At 49.3% G+C, this 21,088-nt stretch overlaps 1 protein-coding gene and 1 long non-coding RNA gene across 3 annotated transcripts in view; one reads left to right on the top strand and one right to left on the bottom strand.

The window, feature by feature from the left end:
• Positions 1-4,272: 4,272 nt before the first annotated feature.
• Positions 4,273-5,084, top strand: LOC142033208 (uncharacterized). The gene is made up of 3 exons (XR_012651115.1): positions 4,273-4,667; positions 4,784-4,890; positions 4,981-5,084. It is a non-coding gene; the product is annotated as an uncharacterized LOC142033208 (long non-coding RNA).
• The window catches only part of ACACA (acetyl-CoA carboxylase alpha), a 111,361-nt gene continuing 95,321 nt past the window's right edge, over positions 5,049-21,088 (bottom strand). For both annotated transcript variants that reach the window (XM_075032988.1, XM_075032987.1), the window contains 4 exons: positions 13,464-13,618; positions 12,542-12,712; positions 9,035-9,171; positions 5,049-7,702 (listed from right to left, as the gene is read on the bottom strand). In XM_075032988.1, coding sequence (XP_074889089.1) covers positions 7,576-7,702; positions 9,035-9,171; positions 12,542-12,712; positions 13,464-13,618 — 590 coding nt within the window. In that variant the 3' untranslated portion in view covers positions 5,049-7,575. The remainder of the gene's footprint in view (positions 7,703-9,034; positions 9,172-12,541; positions 12,713-13,463; positions 13,619-21,088) is intronic.

Here is a 21,088-nt window from a genome sequence, read left to right on the forward strand (position 1 = left end):
CTGGCGAAGTTTGATCAGTGCAGAAAAGGCACCAGCAGCCACGGCCTCTCTTGGCCCCACCAGCACAGTGTTATTTAACCGGCATCCTCGGCGTCACTTTGCCCAGAGCCGGAGCTGCGTGAGCAGCAGTGGAGCAAGCAGCGAACAGCCAAAATATGCCGGGATTTTTAAAGACAGAGAAGCAGGAGCACTGCGGGACTGGGGCTGGAAACTTCTTGTGCAGCTGGAGTCGTGACATGGGAAGTTTCTGCAGGGACCTTGTGTCTCTGAGCATCCATACGGTGCCGTGGGCCCGTCACTGCTGAGCTACAGGCACAGGGCGGCTGCTACAGCCACTCGGCAGCGACCGGGTGGTGGGTGTTGTGCTGATGAGACCCAGCACACATCACAAAAATGCAAAGGCTTGCAATAGTATTCACATTTTTTGTTCACTGACTGAAAAGCCCCATTTCCAAACTTCATAGTAAGACAAGGGCTTTTTTGGGGGTTTTTTCCCTGTATAAGTTAGAGCTTACCAGGTTTCCAGTGGGCAACTAAATTTTACTTTTTAAATTATTTTTTCTTATTAAGCTTAAATAGAAATATATTCAGTTTTTAAGTATGTAACAGATCTGTATGGAGGGAGGGAAGCCCACTCCATGACCCATGCTTCCCCAGCAGACGAGGCCCAGTGTGCAGGAGCAGCTGATCCCATCTTGTGTCTCCTCGCAGCGATTACCCCTTTCCCTCTGCTCCTGCAGTGCTGCTCCCCAGTCCCGCCTCTGCTTGAAAGGGGATGTATTGCAACACATTTTTAACCTTTTTTCCCTTAGAAGACTTTCTCTGTAGCTGCATTGTTGCACTTCACTGTGTCCCTGGAGCTGCCTGCAGAGCTGATATTAATTAATCATTTTTGCACCTCATCATTACAGATTTAAGTCTCCCTTCTAGTCACCTGCTTCCAATAAGTAGCTTCCCAGTACCTTCAATATTGTTTGGAGCAAAGGGTCCACCCCAGCAAGGGAGAACCAGCTCAGCTGCAGAGACTTGGCTTGAGCAGTGGGTGGTGTGTGAAATCCTGGGTTTAAAAGCAGGAAAAGAAGCACACCTGTGTAGGTAGGCATGCAGTTTTAGCTGAATTCTGTTCCCTGGCATAAAGTAACCTGGGGACAGCCCTGTGCAGTCTAATGTGAGGGGCCTGCTAACCAGTTATGGAAATATTTCCTTTGGGCAAGGAAGCAGCATGCTACCCTGAGAGGAGTTGTGAGGTTTTGGTTGGTTTTTTTAAAGCAGGGAGGAAAAACTGTGATAATGTTAAACCCAGCTCCTCTGACCGATGCACCCAGGAGTGCTACCTGGATTTTTGCCTGTTCTTTAGGCAGCCGTGGGCCCGGTGCCTCAGCGCTGGCTGTGCCAGGAGGAGCTGCCGGCTCCACGAAGCCATCGGAGCTTTTCTTTTCCCTGTTCCTCACTGGTGCTGGTCCTTAGCCCTCTCGATCGATGTGGGGAGAGGCGGCAGCGGAGGCCAGGCTCCCTGCCCTGTGGAAGAATGTAGCATTTTTCTTGGCTTCAGGAAATAAGTGCGTGCCAAGGTGAGTATTGACTTTGTGTGGAAAACATACGTATCATGGATGAATAAATCTTTATGCTTGCTTGCAGCGAAGCAGTAGCTGCAGCTCTCAGGGAAGTGCATTGATTTCTCCCGTCCCCCTCCAGCTCACAGCTCTCTGGTCAAAATTTGCCAGGCAGAAACGCACTAAATGTCACCGTTGGCTTCTCTCTGCTGCCCTTTCTATTTCAGGATCCCACTAACGACCTTACATACAGCAAAGAGCCCAGCGGTGATGCTCATCCCTCCCATGAAGCTCATGCGAGCTGCCAGAGTCACAGGCAAAGCACCGGCCGGGGAGCTGAAGGGTCCGTGGCTACAGGGAAGGGCTGATTTATTTTAAAAGACACCCGTACCGGGGTATGGTGAGCAGCAATCCCGTGGTCGTTAGCGAGCCAGTTCGTTTAGTTTAGTGTGAAGCCCGTCAGTGGGCTGCTCCAGTGCGGAGGGCTTACACCCGCACGCCTCCCCAGCTGTTGTGGTCCTCTGGGTGTAAGCATCTTCCATGGCAAATCCTGGCAATGTCACCTCCTGCCCCCCCCGTCCACCTGCACCCCACTAATTCCGGCTCCCCAGCAATGGGCAGAAACCCGTGTGTGAGGGTGGCACCTTCCACCGCACCGTATTGGCACAATCCGCCCGCTCAGAGTCAAAGCGCGCGTCCCCGTCCGTTGCCCTGTACCCGTACTTCTTTTCTGAGCAGCGGCAAAGCTGTGCGGTCTTCCGACATCATTAAAATCTCATGGTTTAATAACCGCAATTCAGAAAGGCATCGAGGGGAGTAAATTAGCTGCTTCCAAAGTTTGTGTCGGTGAAATGGTTTCATGCTGCTTGTGCTGTCAGCGCAAGCATTAAGGATGTTTAACAGAAAGCACCAGGTCCCTTCCCTACTTTGGGGTTTGCTGTGCCGGCAAGTTGTCTGGCCTCTCTTTGTGGCTGAGGCTGGGGGTGCTGCCGGTACACGCCGCAGCTGTGCCACCCCTCTCCAGTTTGACTTCTGTGTCCTTTAAAGTTGTAGCACCAGGGCACTTGATTTTTTTTTTTTTCTTTTTTTTTTGAGAGCGCGAGCTGGATGTAATGTTAAAAGGGTAATATGAAACACTTTAAATGTGATAACTTCTCGTTCGTATTGTTTGAAGAGATAAGAGTCAAAGCCCTACTAAGCATGCTTTTGAATTTACTTATCAGTGTTTAAGCAGGCTTTTCTCCCTGCCATCCCCCCCCACCTGGGCAGTGTGATACATGGGGAGAACCTGGGCCGGCAGCGTCAGCTTATGAGGCCCCCGTTTCATCTGCTGACCTTGCTGGTAAGGGCAGCGCTTTATTCCTGGCATGAAAATGGTCCCTCGCCTGGATTTGAATACGCTGCAGGAGAAAAGTGCAGCCCCTGTAATCCCCCAGTAACAACCCATCAGAGCCACCGCCCGGAGAGGCTCCGGCAGCGACGTGCCCGTGTCCGGCAGCGGGGCAGCCGGCGGCTCCGTCCTCGCACGCCGTGGCGGTGGTGGGCACCTCGCACGGCTCCGGACACCGGCAGCCCCCTGCAGCGCGCCCGAAGGACGGTCGCTCGGCCAGGGAGGGGGCTGCACTGTGGGTTATAGCCCGGCACCCCCAGTCTGGGCGAACTGGGGCAGGCGCTGCCGACCCGGTTCCTGCCCCGTTCCCGCTGGGAACGGGTGGCCCAGCGGCAGCCCCGGCAGGTTCCGAGCGGTTGCGTCTGATCTTGCGGGGCTGTGGCGTGGTCAGAAGCTTTGAGCGCTGGTTAATAAGGGCACAGATAACCAGGATGATTTCCACTAAGTTTTCCTAATGCTGCCAATTAACAGCAAGTGAGATATTTTTCCCCCCCAATAGAATATTAATTCTTTATCAATTCATGATACAGCTGCTAATTAGTACCTACACAAATGGGCATTAGACCTTTGCAAAACATTGCACAGCAACTAGAAGGTGTATTGGGGAATTATGTGTGCGATGGGGGGGACAGAGGGGTTGTGTTAATTCCCCCCCCCAACCCCAACAGCAAAGAATTTCAACTTTCAGACAAACAACTTCATTTACAAGTGTGTCTCTAATTAGCTGCAGAATTAGTAAAGCAGAGTTTTCCCCCCATAGATCGGCCAAACCCCTGAGGGAGGCTGTGGAATAGAGAGAATCGCATTTCCAATTATTTTGTTGAATTGCTAATTTAGTTATTGTGCCTGGCGTAATTGTGATGGGTATTGGGTGTGCAATTCAATTTGTTTTAAATATTTGTGGGAAGGCTGATCAGTAATGGAGCTGACCTATTTCATGGCCCAAATTGAGAGAAGAGACTAAAACAAAAAACAGCTACAAAGCCACAGTTTGTCTCAGTTTTTATTTTGATGTCTCTCATCCCTCTTAAGACTGTTGATGCAACAAAAGGTTTACATTAAAAGATGATGGCACTTTGATCTTGGGCTTTTGAGAGCTTACAGCTTTGGTACTTCTTTTCTTGGCATTTTAATATGTAGATATTTTAGGCTAAAGAGTTTTAAATGTGTTTCTGGAGTTCAGTAGGGTCTGCTCCCCTCACCACCCCCCCAATTTTTAACTATCAGGATTCTGGTTTGAGAAATGCATGAAAAATAACTGCTGGGGTTGTGTTTGCTAATGTGGTCCCATTTAACATGTCACATTAATACCCACCTTTAATGTGGGGAACTTCTGAAAGGTGTTTGTGTTCACCGAGCTGCCGGGTTGGCAGGGGACACCCTTCAACCAAAGGTCCTGGCGGTTCCTTTCCAGTGGGCTCCTGCTGAGCGGGTCCCTGCCTGCTGGGGCTAGGCTTTTCCTTTCTGTTTTTGGTTTTTTTCAGTCACTGTAATGTTAAAGACAAATCTGTGGAGGAGGAACAGGACCTGCTAATGGCTCGCTGGGATGGTGGCTCTGGACTGGGAGTTACGGCCGGAGCGCTGGGCAGAGACCAGAGCCTGTGGTGGGACGAGGAGCTGGTCCTTCTGCCCGGCACCCGCGGCTCCAGCACGGCTCAGCACCGGCCGGCCAGCTCCTCCTGCTGCTGAGGATGCGAAGGGGACACGATGAAACTTGGAGAAAGGTAAATACTCGTGCCCGATTTGTGTAAGTACTGCTTTTCTCTGGCTGGCTGGGGTGTCAGGATGGGCTTTGGCCCGTGGGGTCGCATCTCAGAAGGTTTATTTCAAACATCTGCAGAGTCTGACCACGGGTAGGAACAAGAGCAGCAACAGGGGCCTGGTGAGAGGCAATGTTCTGTGGTGAGCCTGAGCAGTTCAGGCGAGGGGCACGGCCGAGACCACGAGGTACTTCGGCTCCATCCCCCCGGCACCGGCAGCCACCAGACCTTGTTTGAGAGGTGCCGCATAGAACTCCTTGTTCTTTCTTGCCTTAAGGAGAAGCAGAGCTCCCCGAGGGGTGCTCAGGACGAGGGGTGACAGATTTCCACTCCCGGCAACAGAGATGTAATTCATTCTTTTTATTAAAAGAAATTGAGGTAAGTGAAATACTTCAGCACCAGCGAGAACCGTATGTACCGAGGGTGGTTTCCCCGCCACCCCTGCCCCGCTGGGTAACTGACCCACACGCCTGCGGCACCGGCACTGCGGTCACAGCCGGGCCTGGGGGAGAACGGCCAGGATGTTGGCCGGTGACGCTGCGGTGACCCAGGGCTCCCAGGGCTAGTGCTGGAATTTGACTTCGGACCAGCTCCGATGTTACCTAACGGCTTGTTTTTTGGAGCTACTTTACCCCCAAATTAAGTGGAGCCTGACCCAGTGCCTGTAACACTGAAACACAGGGGTCTGCTCTTGCCCAGCAGGCAAGAGACTTTGGCAGCGATGGCTCCCACCCCAAGCGGAAGGAACGGAGCGGTGGGCACCAGGACACTTCCCGTAACACCTGCAGACGTCCTGGATAAGGGACTGACTTGTGACACTACCACGTAGGAAATCCCGGTGACAGCGGAGGAGGAGCCCAACGAGTCGCCCGCGCCGTGATGCCCCCCGAGTGGTCCTGCCTGGCTGAGACATTCTCTGTCTGTCCTGCTGCAGCCCGCCTTGGAGTAAGTAAAAGCATCTTTTGGGGTTGTTCAGGGGGCTCTAGTGGGAAAAAAAGTCTTTTAATCAAATTAGGGTTCTTAACTATTAAGAAAAAGCTAGTCCTTCAGATGACACAGCTCCGCTGGCCACAGGGCAGGGCTGCACTGCTGCTGCTCGTCCCCCCAGGGAGGAGAGCAGAGACCCCGGTGCTGCACCTCGATTTTACAGGAGCCCTGGCACCACACGCACCCAAGGGCTGCACTGCATTTCAGAAGGGAACAGTACAGGTGTGAGGCACTGGCATCGTCATTAACTAATTCTCTCATAAAAACATCCCTTCTGGTTCATGCTATACTAAAAGCGGAACTGTAAAATCTGAAATACTTTTAAGACAATCATTGGTGTAAGCTCTCCAGTACTACTTAGACCAAGTTCCATAACAGTATCCAAGTATTAGGGGCTGACCGTGCTTCCCTCCAGAGTTCCAACTTCTCTGATCTTTTATTATGGTCAGGAGCCCCATGAAAATAAAAGTGTGGAAATAAGCCAAGGACCGGGGCTGGGGTCAGCCCGCGGTGATCTGCGCTGCTGCCGCACCTCCGACCTGGGCAGCCTGGCTCAGTGCCGGTGCTGCACTTACCTGCCATAGAGACAATTATTCCCAACCAGCTGCAAAGAATGACCATTGGAATGGGATTACCAAGAATAACTTTCCTTATATTTCTGTCTTCCCATGTGTATAATGGCAGTTCCTTCCCCAGCCGCGCAACAGGACCAGCCAAGCGCAGGCAGCTCCACTTGAGCCAGCTCCAGGGCAGAGGTGGGCGATGGAGAAAAACTTTGCTCAGATGCATTAGACCAAGATTTCCTTTTGCAGTTCTCACCATGTTGGTGTATTTGACTCTGTCCTTTCCCCTCCTTTACTCTGTCAGGCTGTAACTGCTTTCTGCTTCAGTTACCTACCCGTATGAAAGGGATTAGCTCTTACATGAAGTATATGCAACACTGGGACTGCCCATGTCTGTTATCCCTCAAAATAAGTAGGGAAGGAAGAGCAGAAATGGCTGAGCAGCTGGGTTTTGGTCTCCTCTTTTACCTCCTCCTAAAGGGCCTTTTCACACAGTTTACTGACCTGTTCTAAAGGAACTGGGCACAAAGGCAAAGCGAGTGGGGATTTAGCCTCCAAAATCCTGCCCCGCCACCTTCACAGTCCTGGGAAGCCCAGAAGCCTTCCCCACAGCCTGTCTGGGGCACGGGGACAGCCCTGGCCATACCGGCTTAAATGCTGTTTTTCCTCTACTACTAAGTAACAAGACAGACATTGGAAATACAAATCACTACTGGCTGACAGAGACAAGAGGGTTAACTCGGTGGTGGGCTCCACTCACCCACAGGACGCCAGGCGGGAGGACCTTGGGCTCCCACCCGCTCCTGGGAGGCAGAGCCCGTCCTCGGCTACAGCAACGCTCTCGCAGGGGGTAACATTGGCACTTGTCAGCACAAAGCTGCCGCTACCAGGCGGGATGTGAAAAGAGAAGCAGGCAGGGGCGCAGGGGTGTAATTTAAACGAGCCCCTGCTTTGCTATGCCAAGACCTCACGGTACCGGAGCACCCTTCATTGCCTGGCTGTAGCGCTTTCGGGTAGCAGCTGAACAGCGAACTGATGCATTGGTCCAGTCACGCTTTGTTAAATAAATAAGGTACAGTTAGACAGCTGTAACTCAATTCCGCAGGCGCTTGTGTTTATACATTTTCCTCATGTCTCTGGCCAAAGAACACACTTCCTCTGGTCAGTCTGATTTGAAAAAATAAAAACGTCACTCTTCCAGCGTTTCCCTGAGCCTCCCCGTCTCGGTACAGTGGTCTCAGTCGAGCAGACAAAGGGCAATTCTGAGCTTTTTTTTCCCCTCCACTGTACCGGGCAGGGGGGAGTGTGGGAAATCGATGCTCTTACGTTGAAGAAGGCGAGTCCATTGTGGAGAGGATCCGCACGATCTCGGCTCGCTGGGTGGGTGATATATGCTGGGTCATGTGCACTATCGAATCCATGGCAACCTCCGGATTGGCCTGGACCAGGCTGGAAAGAGGCGAGAGTTAAGTGACGGCAGCCCTGGCACTCACACCAGACCGCGTCCGACAGCTCCCCGTCAGGCCCGGGGGGGAGGACTGAAATATGGGGTCTGTAAGAGAGACTGGACGAGGCAGCAGGCACTTGTGTGAGCTGACTGCGAGCAGCGCAAGAGCTGTGCTCGCTTGGAGGTCCTTCGTGCCACTTAATTTGCTGGTGGCAGACCTGCTCAGACATGCACAGAGGCCGAAATCCTGAGAGGCCGGACCGTGTGGACCCAGGGCGGACATGGGGAGGCCGGGAGCTCTGGAGCGTGCCCTGATCCCACCAGCAGCACCTTCAGAGGCTGCCGAGAGCACCCACATCTCCCCCTCCCAGATGACGCAGAGCCCCGTCTGCTGTAGCACGGATAGAGAAACTGGTGGAAATGATGGGAAGAGATGCCCTATGGAGTTAGACACGGAAAGAACAGGAGCTTCACTCCGCAGTTTGGCGCCCTCCCCCAGCTCTCTCGGAGGCAAAGCTGCTTTAAGAGACCTCCAGTGTAAGACATAAAAATTATCAAAATTAGATCTGTTCAAGTCTAGCAAAGCGTTTGGCTCACGAGGCTTAACTGGCTCCGCTGGATGAATGTCTGTGCGAATGCGCACAATAACTCTTACAAGCAGGAGGAACAGATACTCTACCAATGTGGGGGTTTATTTGGTGTAGTTTGAAACAGCAATTGAAGGGAACTGGACATTTTATGACATTGAGCACAGAAGAAACTAGGTAGCTTGCCTGGAAAGTCTGGGGCTAGAAAAAATAAAGGGAAGGAAGCTGTAAGGCTATTCTTGCCATATGTAGTCAACACACTGCTTTGACAGCAGTAGCCCAGCTCAGAGATGTGCTTTCTCTCCTTGGTATGCAGCCCTCTAAAATAATTTTCCATTATCTGCCTCAAATGGAGAAAAGACACATAGGCAGTGAAATTTCTGTGCCCTGGCTCTTCACAGCTCCTGTTTCAGTAAAGGGCGGGCATGGCCAGGGAGGTTTGGATACTGCTGGATTAGATCTCTGCTCTGCTGCTTTCTGATTTTGCGCAAGGCACCTGCATGTACAGTAGCACTACAGCCTGTGCAGGAGGAACAGGAGAGCAGACTTTGTACAAATCCCTCTGTTGCACAGTAGCTCCACATTTGCCCCGTGTTTGCATTTCCACATACTCCTTATGTATTTGCCACACAAAAAAGGCCAGCGAATCCATTTTCCTCAGCTGGGGAAGTGCACATGGCCAAGATCAGAAGCTGAACTTTTTAAAATCCCTGTTCTGCAGGGGCACAGTGTGTGTAGTTTGCTTACCTCCGTATCTGTTTGAGGATGTAGTCCCTCGAGATGTATTTGATGTTTTCATCCACAACCGAGCGAACGCCTTCTTCTTCCGTCAGCTGTTTTTCCAGCCACTCCACCAGGTCCTTATTACTGTCCCATAAGTATGCCTGTGAACAAAACACACGTGTCACCCGGTGTCCCAGTGCTGTGCCACCACCGCTGCTAGCACGCTCCCGCTCCCCATGCACCATTCCCAAAATTTAACTCACAATTATTGGCAGCCTTTGGTAAAAATTTGGCTGGCAGCCTTCTCTGGTTTTCCCAGTGTGCGTGGCTTTTATAAACACAACTAACAATTAGCAGAAGTCAAAAGATGATATATTACTTTTGCATCTCCTTCCATAAACGTGACTAAAGGGGAACAACGGAAGCAGCAGTGCTGCCAGTGGCTGCAGCTGAACGAGCTGCATCAGCCCCAAAAGCTGTCCCAGCTAAAATGCCAGCTTCCTTCTGTGATCTGATGCCCAACTTCTGGTAAAATACGACTGACCCTGAGGTGAGGGCAGGGGCGGCCAGAGACGCGGCTGATCTGGGGCTTCTCCCAGTACTAAGCTGTCACGGGACCCACGAGTCCCCATCACCTAAAGACTGGCCTGGTGTTAGTGTCCCCCAACAATCATGGGATCCCCGATCCAGCCCAGAAACCGAACAGCCCCTTCAGCAGGTGTGAGCACTGCAGAGGAGGTCGGGTTGCCCACATCCCTGAAAAGCCTTGGCGACAAATCCCTTTTTTTCTTTTGCAAGATCATTTCACCTGATATTTGCTAGGTAGTTGACTACATAATAATTCAGGAGTGTGTTAGACGCCTAATAGCCTTCTCGCTCCTCTCTTCTCCTCTCATTTTCTTTACAAATCATTTAAGAATCGTTTTGTTAATGGTTTCCGGAAAAGCAAGTACCGCCATTAGCACTCATTCATATTTATGTCATTTTATTTGGGTAATTAAACACAAAGCTCGTCATTTAAAGGTGCACTATCCTTCTCTGTTATCACTAACGAAGTCAAAGTCAGAATGACAATGAGCTCGGTGCAGTAATGCACCGTGGGGCCAAGCGGGCACCTTCCCAGCATGGGCGCAGACCCCGGGGAGCTGCAGGGAGCAGAGCAACCACTGCTCCAACCAGCAACCTTAAACACCTTCGATCCTCCTGCTGCCTCTGTGGCCTGATCAGGAGCGGGGTGATTTCAGGGGCTGGCGGGGGAGCAGGAGGCAGAAGCACACGATGGATGTTTGCACCCCTTCGGTGCCAGGGGGGCAGCATGTTTGCAAAGGCCCTGGAAACCCTTGGAGCGGTAGCAGTGAAGCCAGCAGAATACTTCTCCTACCAGGACTCGGCTTCACTGCATGCAATGCGTTCCTCCAGCCGGCCACGCCGTCTGAAGCATCGTCTCACCTCTCCTGCTCTCCCGACAGAGCGATGCCTGCACCTCGACAGCTGCCAGCCCAATACAAGCCTTCACAAAGCTGATTTTCCACCATCCTTGCCAATACCAGAGAGGAGCAAAGGCAGCACTCACACTGATGAGCCTCCACACTGCTCATCCTTTGTTTATATATTTAATTATCAACTTTCAAAGTCCAAGAAATTGTTTCCCTCTTCCCTGGGACTCTCACGAGCAGCACACCTTCCCCGTGTTGATGAAGGTGTTGCTACACCCATAGGTGAGAGCCGGCACTGCTGTAAGGAAGCCCGAAGTGCAGACCCTATTCCAGCCCCCAGCGTTCGTCCTGCCTGTGCACTTTAATAAGAAACTGGGATTTTTTTTTTCTTTATGTATATGATTGTCTTAAATCAGCGATGTCATTTCAACCTCAAGATTTTGCTTATTTCATTGTTTTTTCTTATTATTATTTTAAACTCGTTAGGTTTTGCTCCTTGCTTCTGCCCCTAGACATGACAGAAATGCTCCCTGCATACAAAGTAGGGCACTTAGGAAGATTTCAGGGAAGGGAAAAAAAAACCCCAAGAAGCTGCCTTACGGTTGCAGACCTGCGTAAAGCTAGATTTACCCAAGAATCCCAAAGCTTTTAGTTTAGGAGAATATTTAATACTCTTATTAATCATTTTTAATCCGTTTGCTTTTAATTAAGAAACAGCATGATGCTTTCCTATCAACATATGCCAGGGAGCAGATTAATTGTGGCTTAAGATAACTCTCCTTGATTGGTGTAATGTATTAGCTAACGAGATGCCCGCTTTTAAAGACGCTCAGACACTACCTTGGAAAGCCTGCTGCCCTCCAGAGAACACTTTCCCCCCTTTTCTGGAACCCCTGAGTGTTTGTGACTTTAAAAATAGAATAAAATAGAATAAAATAAAATAAAATAAACCCTCAGATTGGAGGACTGTGACAAAAACAACCTAAGAGCAGGTCCAGAAACTGCTCTTCGGAGATTGCCAGCTTCCCAGTTTGAGCACAATTAAAAAAGAAATCCTCAACACAGCTATGAGATGAGGACTGCGGATGATGCCAAGGCGACCCCCAACCCCAAGCCCTGCCAGTTAGATCTTACAGCTGATCTGTGTCCCTACTTTTGATGGTATGCCAATCTGTCTGGCGTTAAACCAGGGGATGTGGGACAACCCCAGGGGACGTGGGACACTTGGTGGAAGAACAGCAGGGGCTCCCCTGGGCTGAGACATGGCAATGGTGAGGGACCGCCAGGCACCGTGATCTGTCCCCACCGTCTCTAAGTTCCTGGTCTGGGGAAAGGGAAGGAAGGCAAGGGCATCCCAGGGGAGAGGGCAGGCAGCATGGCCGTGGTCAGCTCTGCAAGCAGCAGGACAGGCGGGTAAGATAGGCTGGCTGTACGTCGGCCAGTCAAAACATATGGATACAAGCAGTGAATCTCCATAGCCTTCTCAGTGTCAGTGAGACAGAGCAGGATTGAGGATATTATTCAGTAAGAAAGAATAATTAAAAATAAAATAAACCCCCTGCTTTCACATCACAGAGGATCCCAAGGGTACGCAGGGAGCAGTCTGCGCAGCTAGGACAGCTCCTCCATAACAGCCTCTGTAACTGCGAGCAGCTCCGCAGTGCTATTTTAGGGATGCTGTGCACAGAAGCAAGGAGATGGAGATATTCAGGGCTGGTATATAGAGCATGTGTTGTGACTCTTGGGACTTCTGCTGCCAGTTCTGCCAGACAGCAGCACCTCTGCGCAGCCTTCTTCCCACACGCTGCCCTGTCTCGCTCTGCTGAGCGAGCTGTCTTTGTAAGATGCTCAGATTTTCGTATCAATGGTGCTACGTGCTTGGGAAAAACCTATTTTGCTTTTCTAGCCTGCTATAAAAAGTGTCCCCATAAAACAATTCATGACTTGGAACATTACCCAGAAGTTTTCTTTCATCACCTAAAATGTTTGTGGACATTACAATCGAAAACCAGAGATCAAACTCCACCTCGGAGAACTTCACTGAACTTAAGCCCAGGAAAGACTAATGCTTTGGTGAAACTGCTTTTCCATTTACCTTCACTGTCCCTTCAACTTCCACAAACCAGCGTCTCAGCATAGCCTGGATCTGCCCATCAGTCAGCTCAGGATTGGCATCATGGATCTTCTTTTTAACCACATCCTCTAGAAGAAGACGTCTTAATCTCCAGTAGAAGAAGGTACGGGAAGTTTTCCAGTCTAGAGTGTCCTGCCCAAGACATAAGTGGAGAAGGACAAGTGAGTGAGGGACAACATTTCCATGGAGAAATATATATGCCTTACTCCCAATGGCAAAAAAAGGCTGGCACTCATGATATACTTAGTTATACCGCTTGCACAAGAGAAAGACAAAGACTCCCACGGCTGAGCTTTGAAGATTTCCACCCTGTCATACCATTCGGTCACCAGAAGCTACATCCAGCCTCTTTCGTCTACCAGAAGTCTGCTCCCTTCTGCAAAAGGAGACAGAGCTTCCCGGGTGAGCAGCGCTGCCCAAGACACTCACATCCAAGGGGAGAGGGAACTAGGAAAATCTAATCAGCCAGGGTTCTAATCCTGACACGAGAGCTGGCCTTCAGCTGTGCCATCACAGCCCTTCCCACCACTGAGGGTCCCCACGGGTACACTCACCACCTTCCCTGCCCTCCCTTTCTGCCAGGGCAGGCTGCAGCGTGCTCTGTGGGGTTTTTGATGTGGTCGCTAATGAGCTACCAGCGAAGCCCAGAAAATGTGGGGTCTCAAATGGACACGGATCAGGTAAAGGTGCTAGAAAACATGACGTACTTGTGTTCTGGGAGCAGAAAACAGCTGGCGGGTAGAGAGGGTTTGCTCCTGTGGCAAGAGCCATTGGGGCAGAGGTTTATTTGCAGGCCCACAGGCTGCCTCTAGACTGGAGACTGCCATTTCCCTTGTGTCAAACCCTCCAACGATGTCCCCAAGGGAAGCTCCGTGATACTCACAGTTATGACACCCTTCTCTTGCATCCGGCCAGGTGTGTCGTGCAAGTCAGCAAACTGCATGGCTACCTCGTGGTAAATGGGAATCAGGAATTCCTCCCGCTCCTTTAGCTTGGCCTCCAGCTCTTTTCGGTCAGCAGGGCTCAGCTCAGGGGTACCTGCAACCAGGCACAGCCACACGTCAGAGACCTTTGACAGGTTAAAGCAGAGGGGTGTACAAAGGACTGCTGCTCAGAGGAAAGGCAAGCAGCTCTGGACAGTTCAGAGGGGGAGAACGGAGGTTTCTTCTTTTCCTGTGTACAGGTGAAACCCAGACTGCATTTGGCCAGGACAAACACCAGACCATCAGCTCCCAGCAATGCCAAGCAGAGTCTTGAGTCAAATCTAAGTGTTCCAGCCCAGATTTCCTGCCACCGATATTCAGGCGAGAGCTTTGAAGGAGTTTTCACCATGGAAACTCTATTCCATTTAAATGCCAATGAGCTGAGCCATCAATTAAGTGACATTTACTGGACTTACTCCTAAAAAAGAATAATGTCCCAACACGCAGTTCATTTAGCAAGAAACACGGACAATGTAAAACCACCTACACAATTTCAAGTTTTCCTGCAGGCTGGTTCCTACCAGTAGCTGTTAGAGCCACTGCCTCATTAAGGAAAACACAAGATACGCTAGAGATGCCAAAACCACTCATATTCAGTTTACCAGGGATCAGAACACAATAGTCTCAATCACAGACTAACATGATGAACAAGAATAAAACCGTGTCAAGAAGATAATGTCCTCTGGAGTTTGTAATTTTTAATTTATTTTAAATCATTCAGCTCAGCTAAAATTAACTTTGATTAAAACAAAAACGTGCATTAAACAGTTTCCGATTAATTTCGGAATTACCTGACCCGGACTAAGTCAGGCAAAGGGAAACACATCATGCTGTGGAGGCACATCACAGCTCCTGCCGCTTCCCGCAGCCTAACAAGGTGCTCCTTCCCACAGCTGCCCCTTTATCAAACCAAGAATGTAAATCCCCTCTTCTCCCTGTAACAGGCCACAGGGAGCATAACCATAAGTGCAATTCTTCGCTGAACCTGCAGTAATTTACACCAGGTCAAAGTTGGCCCAGGAGTAGGTTGATGCTTCTCCTACGCTGCCTCACCAACACACGTGCAAGAGGTCCTTGTGCAGAGGCAGAGTATTTAGAGCCAATCTTAGTTCAATTTAAGCAAAGATTGCAATCTGAGTCAAATTATATGGTACTGGATACTCTGCTGAATTGTGCCATTTTTTAACCTCCCACCCACACCAGAAGCTCTGGTTGCAAGTTCACGGCCTCAGACACAGCTGCCTCCCATCCCACCTCCCCTTTTAAAGCCAAGGTTGCTGGCAATCTGAAGCCGGGTCATGGGCAAGTCTTGCTCCAAGCACTGGTGGGTTGTAACATTCAACTGTCCTACGGCACCTTCCGTTCAAATGTTAATATAACCGCCCATGTGCCTGGGAGACGTGCGAGCCTGACTGCGCCTTCAGTGTACAGAACTGAGATCTAAAACAAAGAGGTGTCCTACCCAGTAGCACAAGAAGTCAATGGGAGAACCTGGAACAAAAGCTGATGCCGTGATTCAGCCGGAGGATGATGTTCCTGTCCTAGTTATCTTGTAGCCCAAGTACCATGACTGCATTTTGTGGTGTGTGACCACCACCGAGCTTTTTTTTTTTTTTTTTTTAATCTTTATCGTTGGAGAAGGATTGTCAATAGGATTAAATGCAACATCTACCATTACATCTACACTTATTGTTAAACTGCCACACTTCCAGGCTGGGTGACGTGGAAGGCAATCGCTGGGGAGAGGCAGGAGGGCAGCTGAGCAATGGTGGTCCTCAGCAGCTCCCTCCACGGCCACTGTCCGGTCTGACAACAGCAGGCTCTGGAATCGCAGCGAGAAGCCAGAGCAATCCAAGTCCCACCCAGCAAGACCAGATTAAATTAGGGGGCAGAAGCTTTACAAAAACCCCAACGACAGGGAACACTTTCACACAGCGCAAAATCAAATGGTGGAACTCACTGCCACCAGAGGTCCTGGGTGCCAAAAGTACAAATGGGCTCACAGAAAGCGATTAGACAAATTCATGCAAGGGAAGTTCATCACAGGCTTCTAAGCATGAAGATCAGATATTGATCTGTTCTCAGGAAGCCTCTAAACACAGGGCTGCTGGAAGCTGAGACAGCATCCTGGGGAAAGCATCACGCTGCATTTACACGATGCTCCTACTCTTTCTGTGAGCACCCATGGCTGACCTCCCGCAGACACGATGGTCCAGTGCTGCCAGACCGAAGGGCTGAGCACCCCAGTGGCTCTCCCCAGTGGGAGCAGCACCACAGCAGCTCATGCACAGCACCGCGACACCGGGGCTTTGGCTCAGACCCACCTTTAGGGGCCCACTGCATCCTGGCCCTGTTCTTTTCTAGTTTGCACTACCTATGTTTTCATTTCCTTCCAGAGTTTCTCTTCCAATTCAGAACAGGTTTGAACACACACACACGCAGGCACACTTCCAAGCCACAGGCCAGCCATACAATGATTCTTTCTAGGGAAGGAATGTTTTTTATATGCCTAACAATATAAATGTTACCTAACCTTTCAAATGCTAGTAAGAAGGTTTTAATTAAGAGAAGCTACTCTTATAACCTTCAGAATAAAAAATTATATATATTTATCCATGTTAAATTCACAGGCTCCTACACCTCCCTGTTTTAAATGGCAATGCATGCACTTAAGCCAGTAACGCTCATGTATTCTGGCCTATCTGCCACACTCACGGTGTACAGTCAAACCAGCCAGGCCCAGTAATGATTTAGGTGAGATTAACAAATATGTCAATGTCTATTTTCTGCTTAATTTAAAAGCAGCGTCTATAAAGATTTTTGACTTCTGAACCCTGTTCTCCTGGAAGAAAGAAGGTAACAATGAGGAGGGGGGATAAAGAGTGATTATCCCATCATCGATCGTTTGTCAGGAGCATTTCTTATTCACTGGACTATTGTAAAAAGCTAAGCTCTCGATCAATCCTGTAAGCCCCCTGTACAATTAAATATCTTGGAATGGTTTTCTTTCTTTCCTAGTCAGATCTTGAGGCCTCAGGGTTTTTCGGAAAGCTGGGGCTTTATTTATTTATTTCTCGGAAAAAGAAGTCTCCTTCCACAAATCTTACACTGGCAAGGAGAGGGGAGTTAAAATATGGGATTCCTTTGCTCTAAAGGTACTTGACAGTTAATGAAACTGTTAAAGTTTAAATCATAGGAACATTATAGACCTCTAGGTATGGATCGGCTACTAATCAATAGAGAAACAAAAGAAGCAGCACTCTGAAACGGCCACATTACAATGCAAACACAAAGTGTAGCAGGTTTTGGCATGCAGGTGGAGCACGCAGGTAAGACAAGACGACAATTTAAAAGGAAGAAAGAACATGTGTGACCTTCCTAACTTGGCAGGCAGCACAGGACACTTTCTAAGGCAGCACTCTTAAGTGCCATAAAATGTCACATTTATCTTGGATTGCAGTTTGCTCTGCAGTCTCCAAGTACGCTTGTATCTATATATAGTGCTGGTATGATCACAGCCATTGGCATGATCGGAAGAGGCCAGGTAAATGTCTTAATTCTGCTCTCAACACCGTTGAAGCCCACCCACAGTGGTAAATGCACCAAGACCGCTTCGTTCTACGGTGTCTTTTTTTTTTTTTTTGAACAATAGCAAAACTGCCTTAAGTTGAAAAAATGCCCTGGGGAAGCAGTAACATTGGGGTACCAAAAAGATTAGAGAGTCTCTTCTGACATCAAAAGAGCAGTGGCCAAGGCCTTGCCAAAGCCCTCTGCACAAACATACCCAGTTAAGCCAACAAAACCTAGTTTAAAACCACACATAAGAAGTATTTAATCGAAAATGTTCCCACATGCTTCCTGGAGGAAGCTGGCAGCTCATGCCTCCCCCATCTCCCCCCCCGGTGACACCAGCCTCCCCATCCAGCTGCTACAGCCTGGCTTTTGGGGTTACAAACTCTTTTTTCCGTGGCCTAGAGCCCCTAACGGACCCCCAGACCTCAGGTAGGGGCTCTCAGTACCCCACTGGCACAGCACAAGAAATGCCAAATACTACGGTTGCCAAAACAAGCCCTTCGACCACCCTGCAGAGAAGCCCTTCCCAGCCACTGCAGCAGGGACATGCACGCACGCTTTACTGCCCGCGATCTTGGAGGAAGGAAAGCTTCAGAGGAGTTGCCCTCCCCGTGCAGACAAATGGAAAAGCTGCCTCAATAAATCCACGCAGAGACCTCTCCTGTAAAGCGCTCTGATACTGAATATCAATTTATACTCCTCTCCAAAAGTTAAGGGAAAGCATCATGGCAGGGAAAGCACATCTAAACTATTTTGATTTGTGCCCCATTAAACAAAAAATCTCCTCTGAAGTAAGCGGCGTCTCCGAGCATCCCTCCGATGTATGTGCCTGGCAGAGGGAGCCATCGACAGCACCGTGTCCTGCAGTGACTGCAGCCTGCTGCGGTGGCAGGGCACGGGCTGCCTTTAATAAAGTTCCTGCCAGATGGAAATGGCTCAGCAGGACCATGAATCACGGCTTCCCATAACATTTACTAGCAAAGTGCTTTTTTTAAATATGACCAGTTTAACAGGTTAGACAAAATGACTTCAAGAAATGTTATTGTAGGTTCCCCCTGATTGCGGAAAGCCAGGCAGCTTCTGAATCAATTTGATGGTTTATGGTTTCTAAGCTGTTAAAATGTGGGATTTTCTCCCTCACGCTCAGCGCACGGTCTCAGCATGGCCAAGCATTTACTTGTCCATCTTCTTGCCTCTTCCTCAAACATGCACTCAAAGACCTGGGCAAAGCCCAACATCAAGGCCTCTGACCCAACCGATCGGCGGAGACGGCTCTCTCGCTTACTCTCGGGCTCTGCACGCAGAGAGTTGGGCAAAGCAGACGGCTTCGACCCCGGCTCCAGCCCATCACCCCCAGCCAGCGACCCAGCAGAGGCACGAGCGGCTGGTGAGCGTGAGCGTGCTGCTTGTGGACATTCTTTTCAGCCGGGCAGTTAAATCTCACCGCAGCCTGTGCTGGACAGGTCCTTAGGAAATGAACTCTGGAGAGGTACAGCAGTTACGCGGCGTCCAATGACGTAATTAAATGTCGATTTTAACATAATGGTTATGACTGCTCCATCTAATTTCCACACCCGCAACAATAATCCTCCTACCTGAATCTCACCATCTTTTCCTCTGCCTTTAACAAAGCTCTTGCCAGACAAAAATTCAGCAAAGGCAGCAAGAATGCCAACCGCATCCAGGCTGTCCAGGCAACACATCTCCCACCCCAGCTGGAGGGAGCCGCTCCAGAAGGGAGAAGGAAGGTCACTCAGAGCCACTCACGTCCCTGGAGAGACAGGCATTTTTGGATTGTCGCTTGTTTCTGTAAATGAGACTGCTTGTAATTGCTTCACTAAATATTCAGTAGGATTTATGTTATAAAGGTGCAATATGAAATAGCAGTGAAGGTCACACATGCTCATGACACGGGCTTGAAATATCCTTGTTCGGCTGCACCATGTGATGTGCCACTCTAGTCCTTTCCAACTTGTGCTCCTAAGGCCTCATAAGGCACCAGAGCAAACGGGCAAAATGTGGCAGGTAGGTAATTCCAAAAAATTCCTATTTTGGGGGAAACATATACAGCCCTCCTGGGAGGATATTCAAGATGCCAATTGTCACAAAGGAGCTGACAGAAAGCAGTACTTGCTCTTCTAGACTCATGATTGTGAATTAAGAACAATTTAAATGCAGCAGCACTTGCATATAGAAGCAGTTACTGGAAATCACCATCGCCGAAAAAGACAAAGTTACAACTGCACTGAATGCATTTGTCCAAGACTTTGTGAGAGATGGAATCACAACGGCAGCGTTTTTCTTAGTTGTTGCTCAAGAAAACAGCCGGCATTTTGATTAATTACAACACTGAACAAACCAACCGCCTCCCTCCCCGAAAAGAATTACTAGACTTTAAAGCTGCAATCTAACTTTCTAAGGCAAAGCTTGGAAGGAGACAGGTCACAGGATGGAAGTTTCCAGGCACTCAAAAACCACGGCTGCGTCAGGGCTGTCCCCAGGTCACCAGCAAAGTCCTCACCAGGTGGTACAGTCGGGGCCGGGAGGGACCGGCGGGTTCAATTCTGGTACCGCACCCCGGCACGTTTATTTTCAGAGAGAAACTGCTATGCTAAAGTGGAGTTATGGGTTCAATGCTTGAGTGTTCACTCATTATTTGGAAATTTAAGAAGAGTTTTGTACGCTCTTTAGCCTACAAAGTGCGAAGCAAGTCAGAAGCCAGCAGCACAGACTGACTGGTAATATTACCTGTGGGAAGTTGAGGGCTGTCTACAGTATTGGAGTTTGTGCAGAAAACCACCGCTGCCTCCCACCTCCCAAAGTGCTGCTATACACGTGGAGCTATATGGTCCCCACCTCCTGGACCTTGTACAGTGTATACAGGCAAATGCAAAATGGGCGTATAATTTCACATAAAATTAAAGATGCATGCCAGCACACGGGCAACCATTTCATAGGATCAGCTGAAGAGGATATTCCCACTATTATGACATATATCAGGTGATGAACAGATGCTTCCCTTTTACTATGAGATAAATACCTGATAGGAGAAATGTGAAAATGTAATATCCAATCTTGTTCTAACTGGAGCCATTTCGCCATTCCTTTCATTCATATTCCACCAAATTTTTGCATACATTACACTGTGCACCTGACACACTACACGCCCAGAATCTGCATGACAAAGCTAATTTTTATTCCACTCATACATGTTTTACTCTAATTGTTAATAAATAAGTAAAATAAAATTGAATTTCTGTATTTTTAACTACGGCCTGAGGCTTGCAGTCTGAATCGCTCCTACATTTCCAGGCAATCACCGTTCTCCTTGCACACCTACTCAGTGTGGAAACGTGCTCTTGGGCAGGATAAGGGCTATCCTTTCTTTCCTTGCCCTTTGCTCCGCACTGTTTGCTGGTTTGTAATAGCACAACTCTGAGTGACATTTTAATAAAACATGGGGCTAATAAACATTTCAGCAATAGTGCTGGAGAATTGATAATGAACAGATTTATGTCAAATTATTCAATATCTGCCAGCCTTCTCTGCTCTCACACTCCCCAATTGCAAGTCCAACCCCAGTGTCTCAAGACGCCTGGAATGAGACCACCGTCGCCCTGCTTCCCCACCCCTCCGCAACAGGCACACGTTTGAGAGCATCTCCCTTTTCCCCGCTATTCAGCAGCTCCAGGGAGGGATGACAGCCATTCAGGGGTTAAAGAGAGGCAGTGAACCCCCAGCTAATGAGTAAGAATTCAGCAGGCAGTGTAAGATAAATGGAGCTTTCTCTGCTTCTGCTGGAGTCAGCATGAACTGCGGCCCTGCGGCTTGTTTGTGGCAAATGGAGTGCGCGAAATATCAAAGGGCAGTGATCCAGAAGAAGACCGACTTTGACAAATTTTAAATTGGCCAGAAAGAAAACCAGCAAAAAAAAAAAAAAATTATGCAATTC

This window comes from Buteo buteo, chromosome 7 (genome assembly GCF_964188355.1).
Source record: "Buteo buteo chromosome 7, bButBut1.hap1.1, whole genome shotgun sequence".
NCBI lineage: Eukaryota > Metazoa > Chordata > Aves > Accipitriformes > Accipitridae > Buteo > Buteo buteo.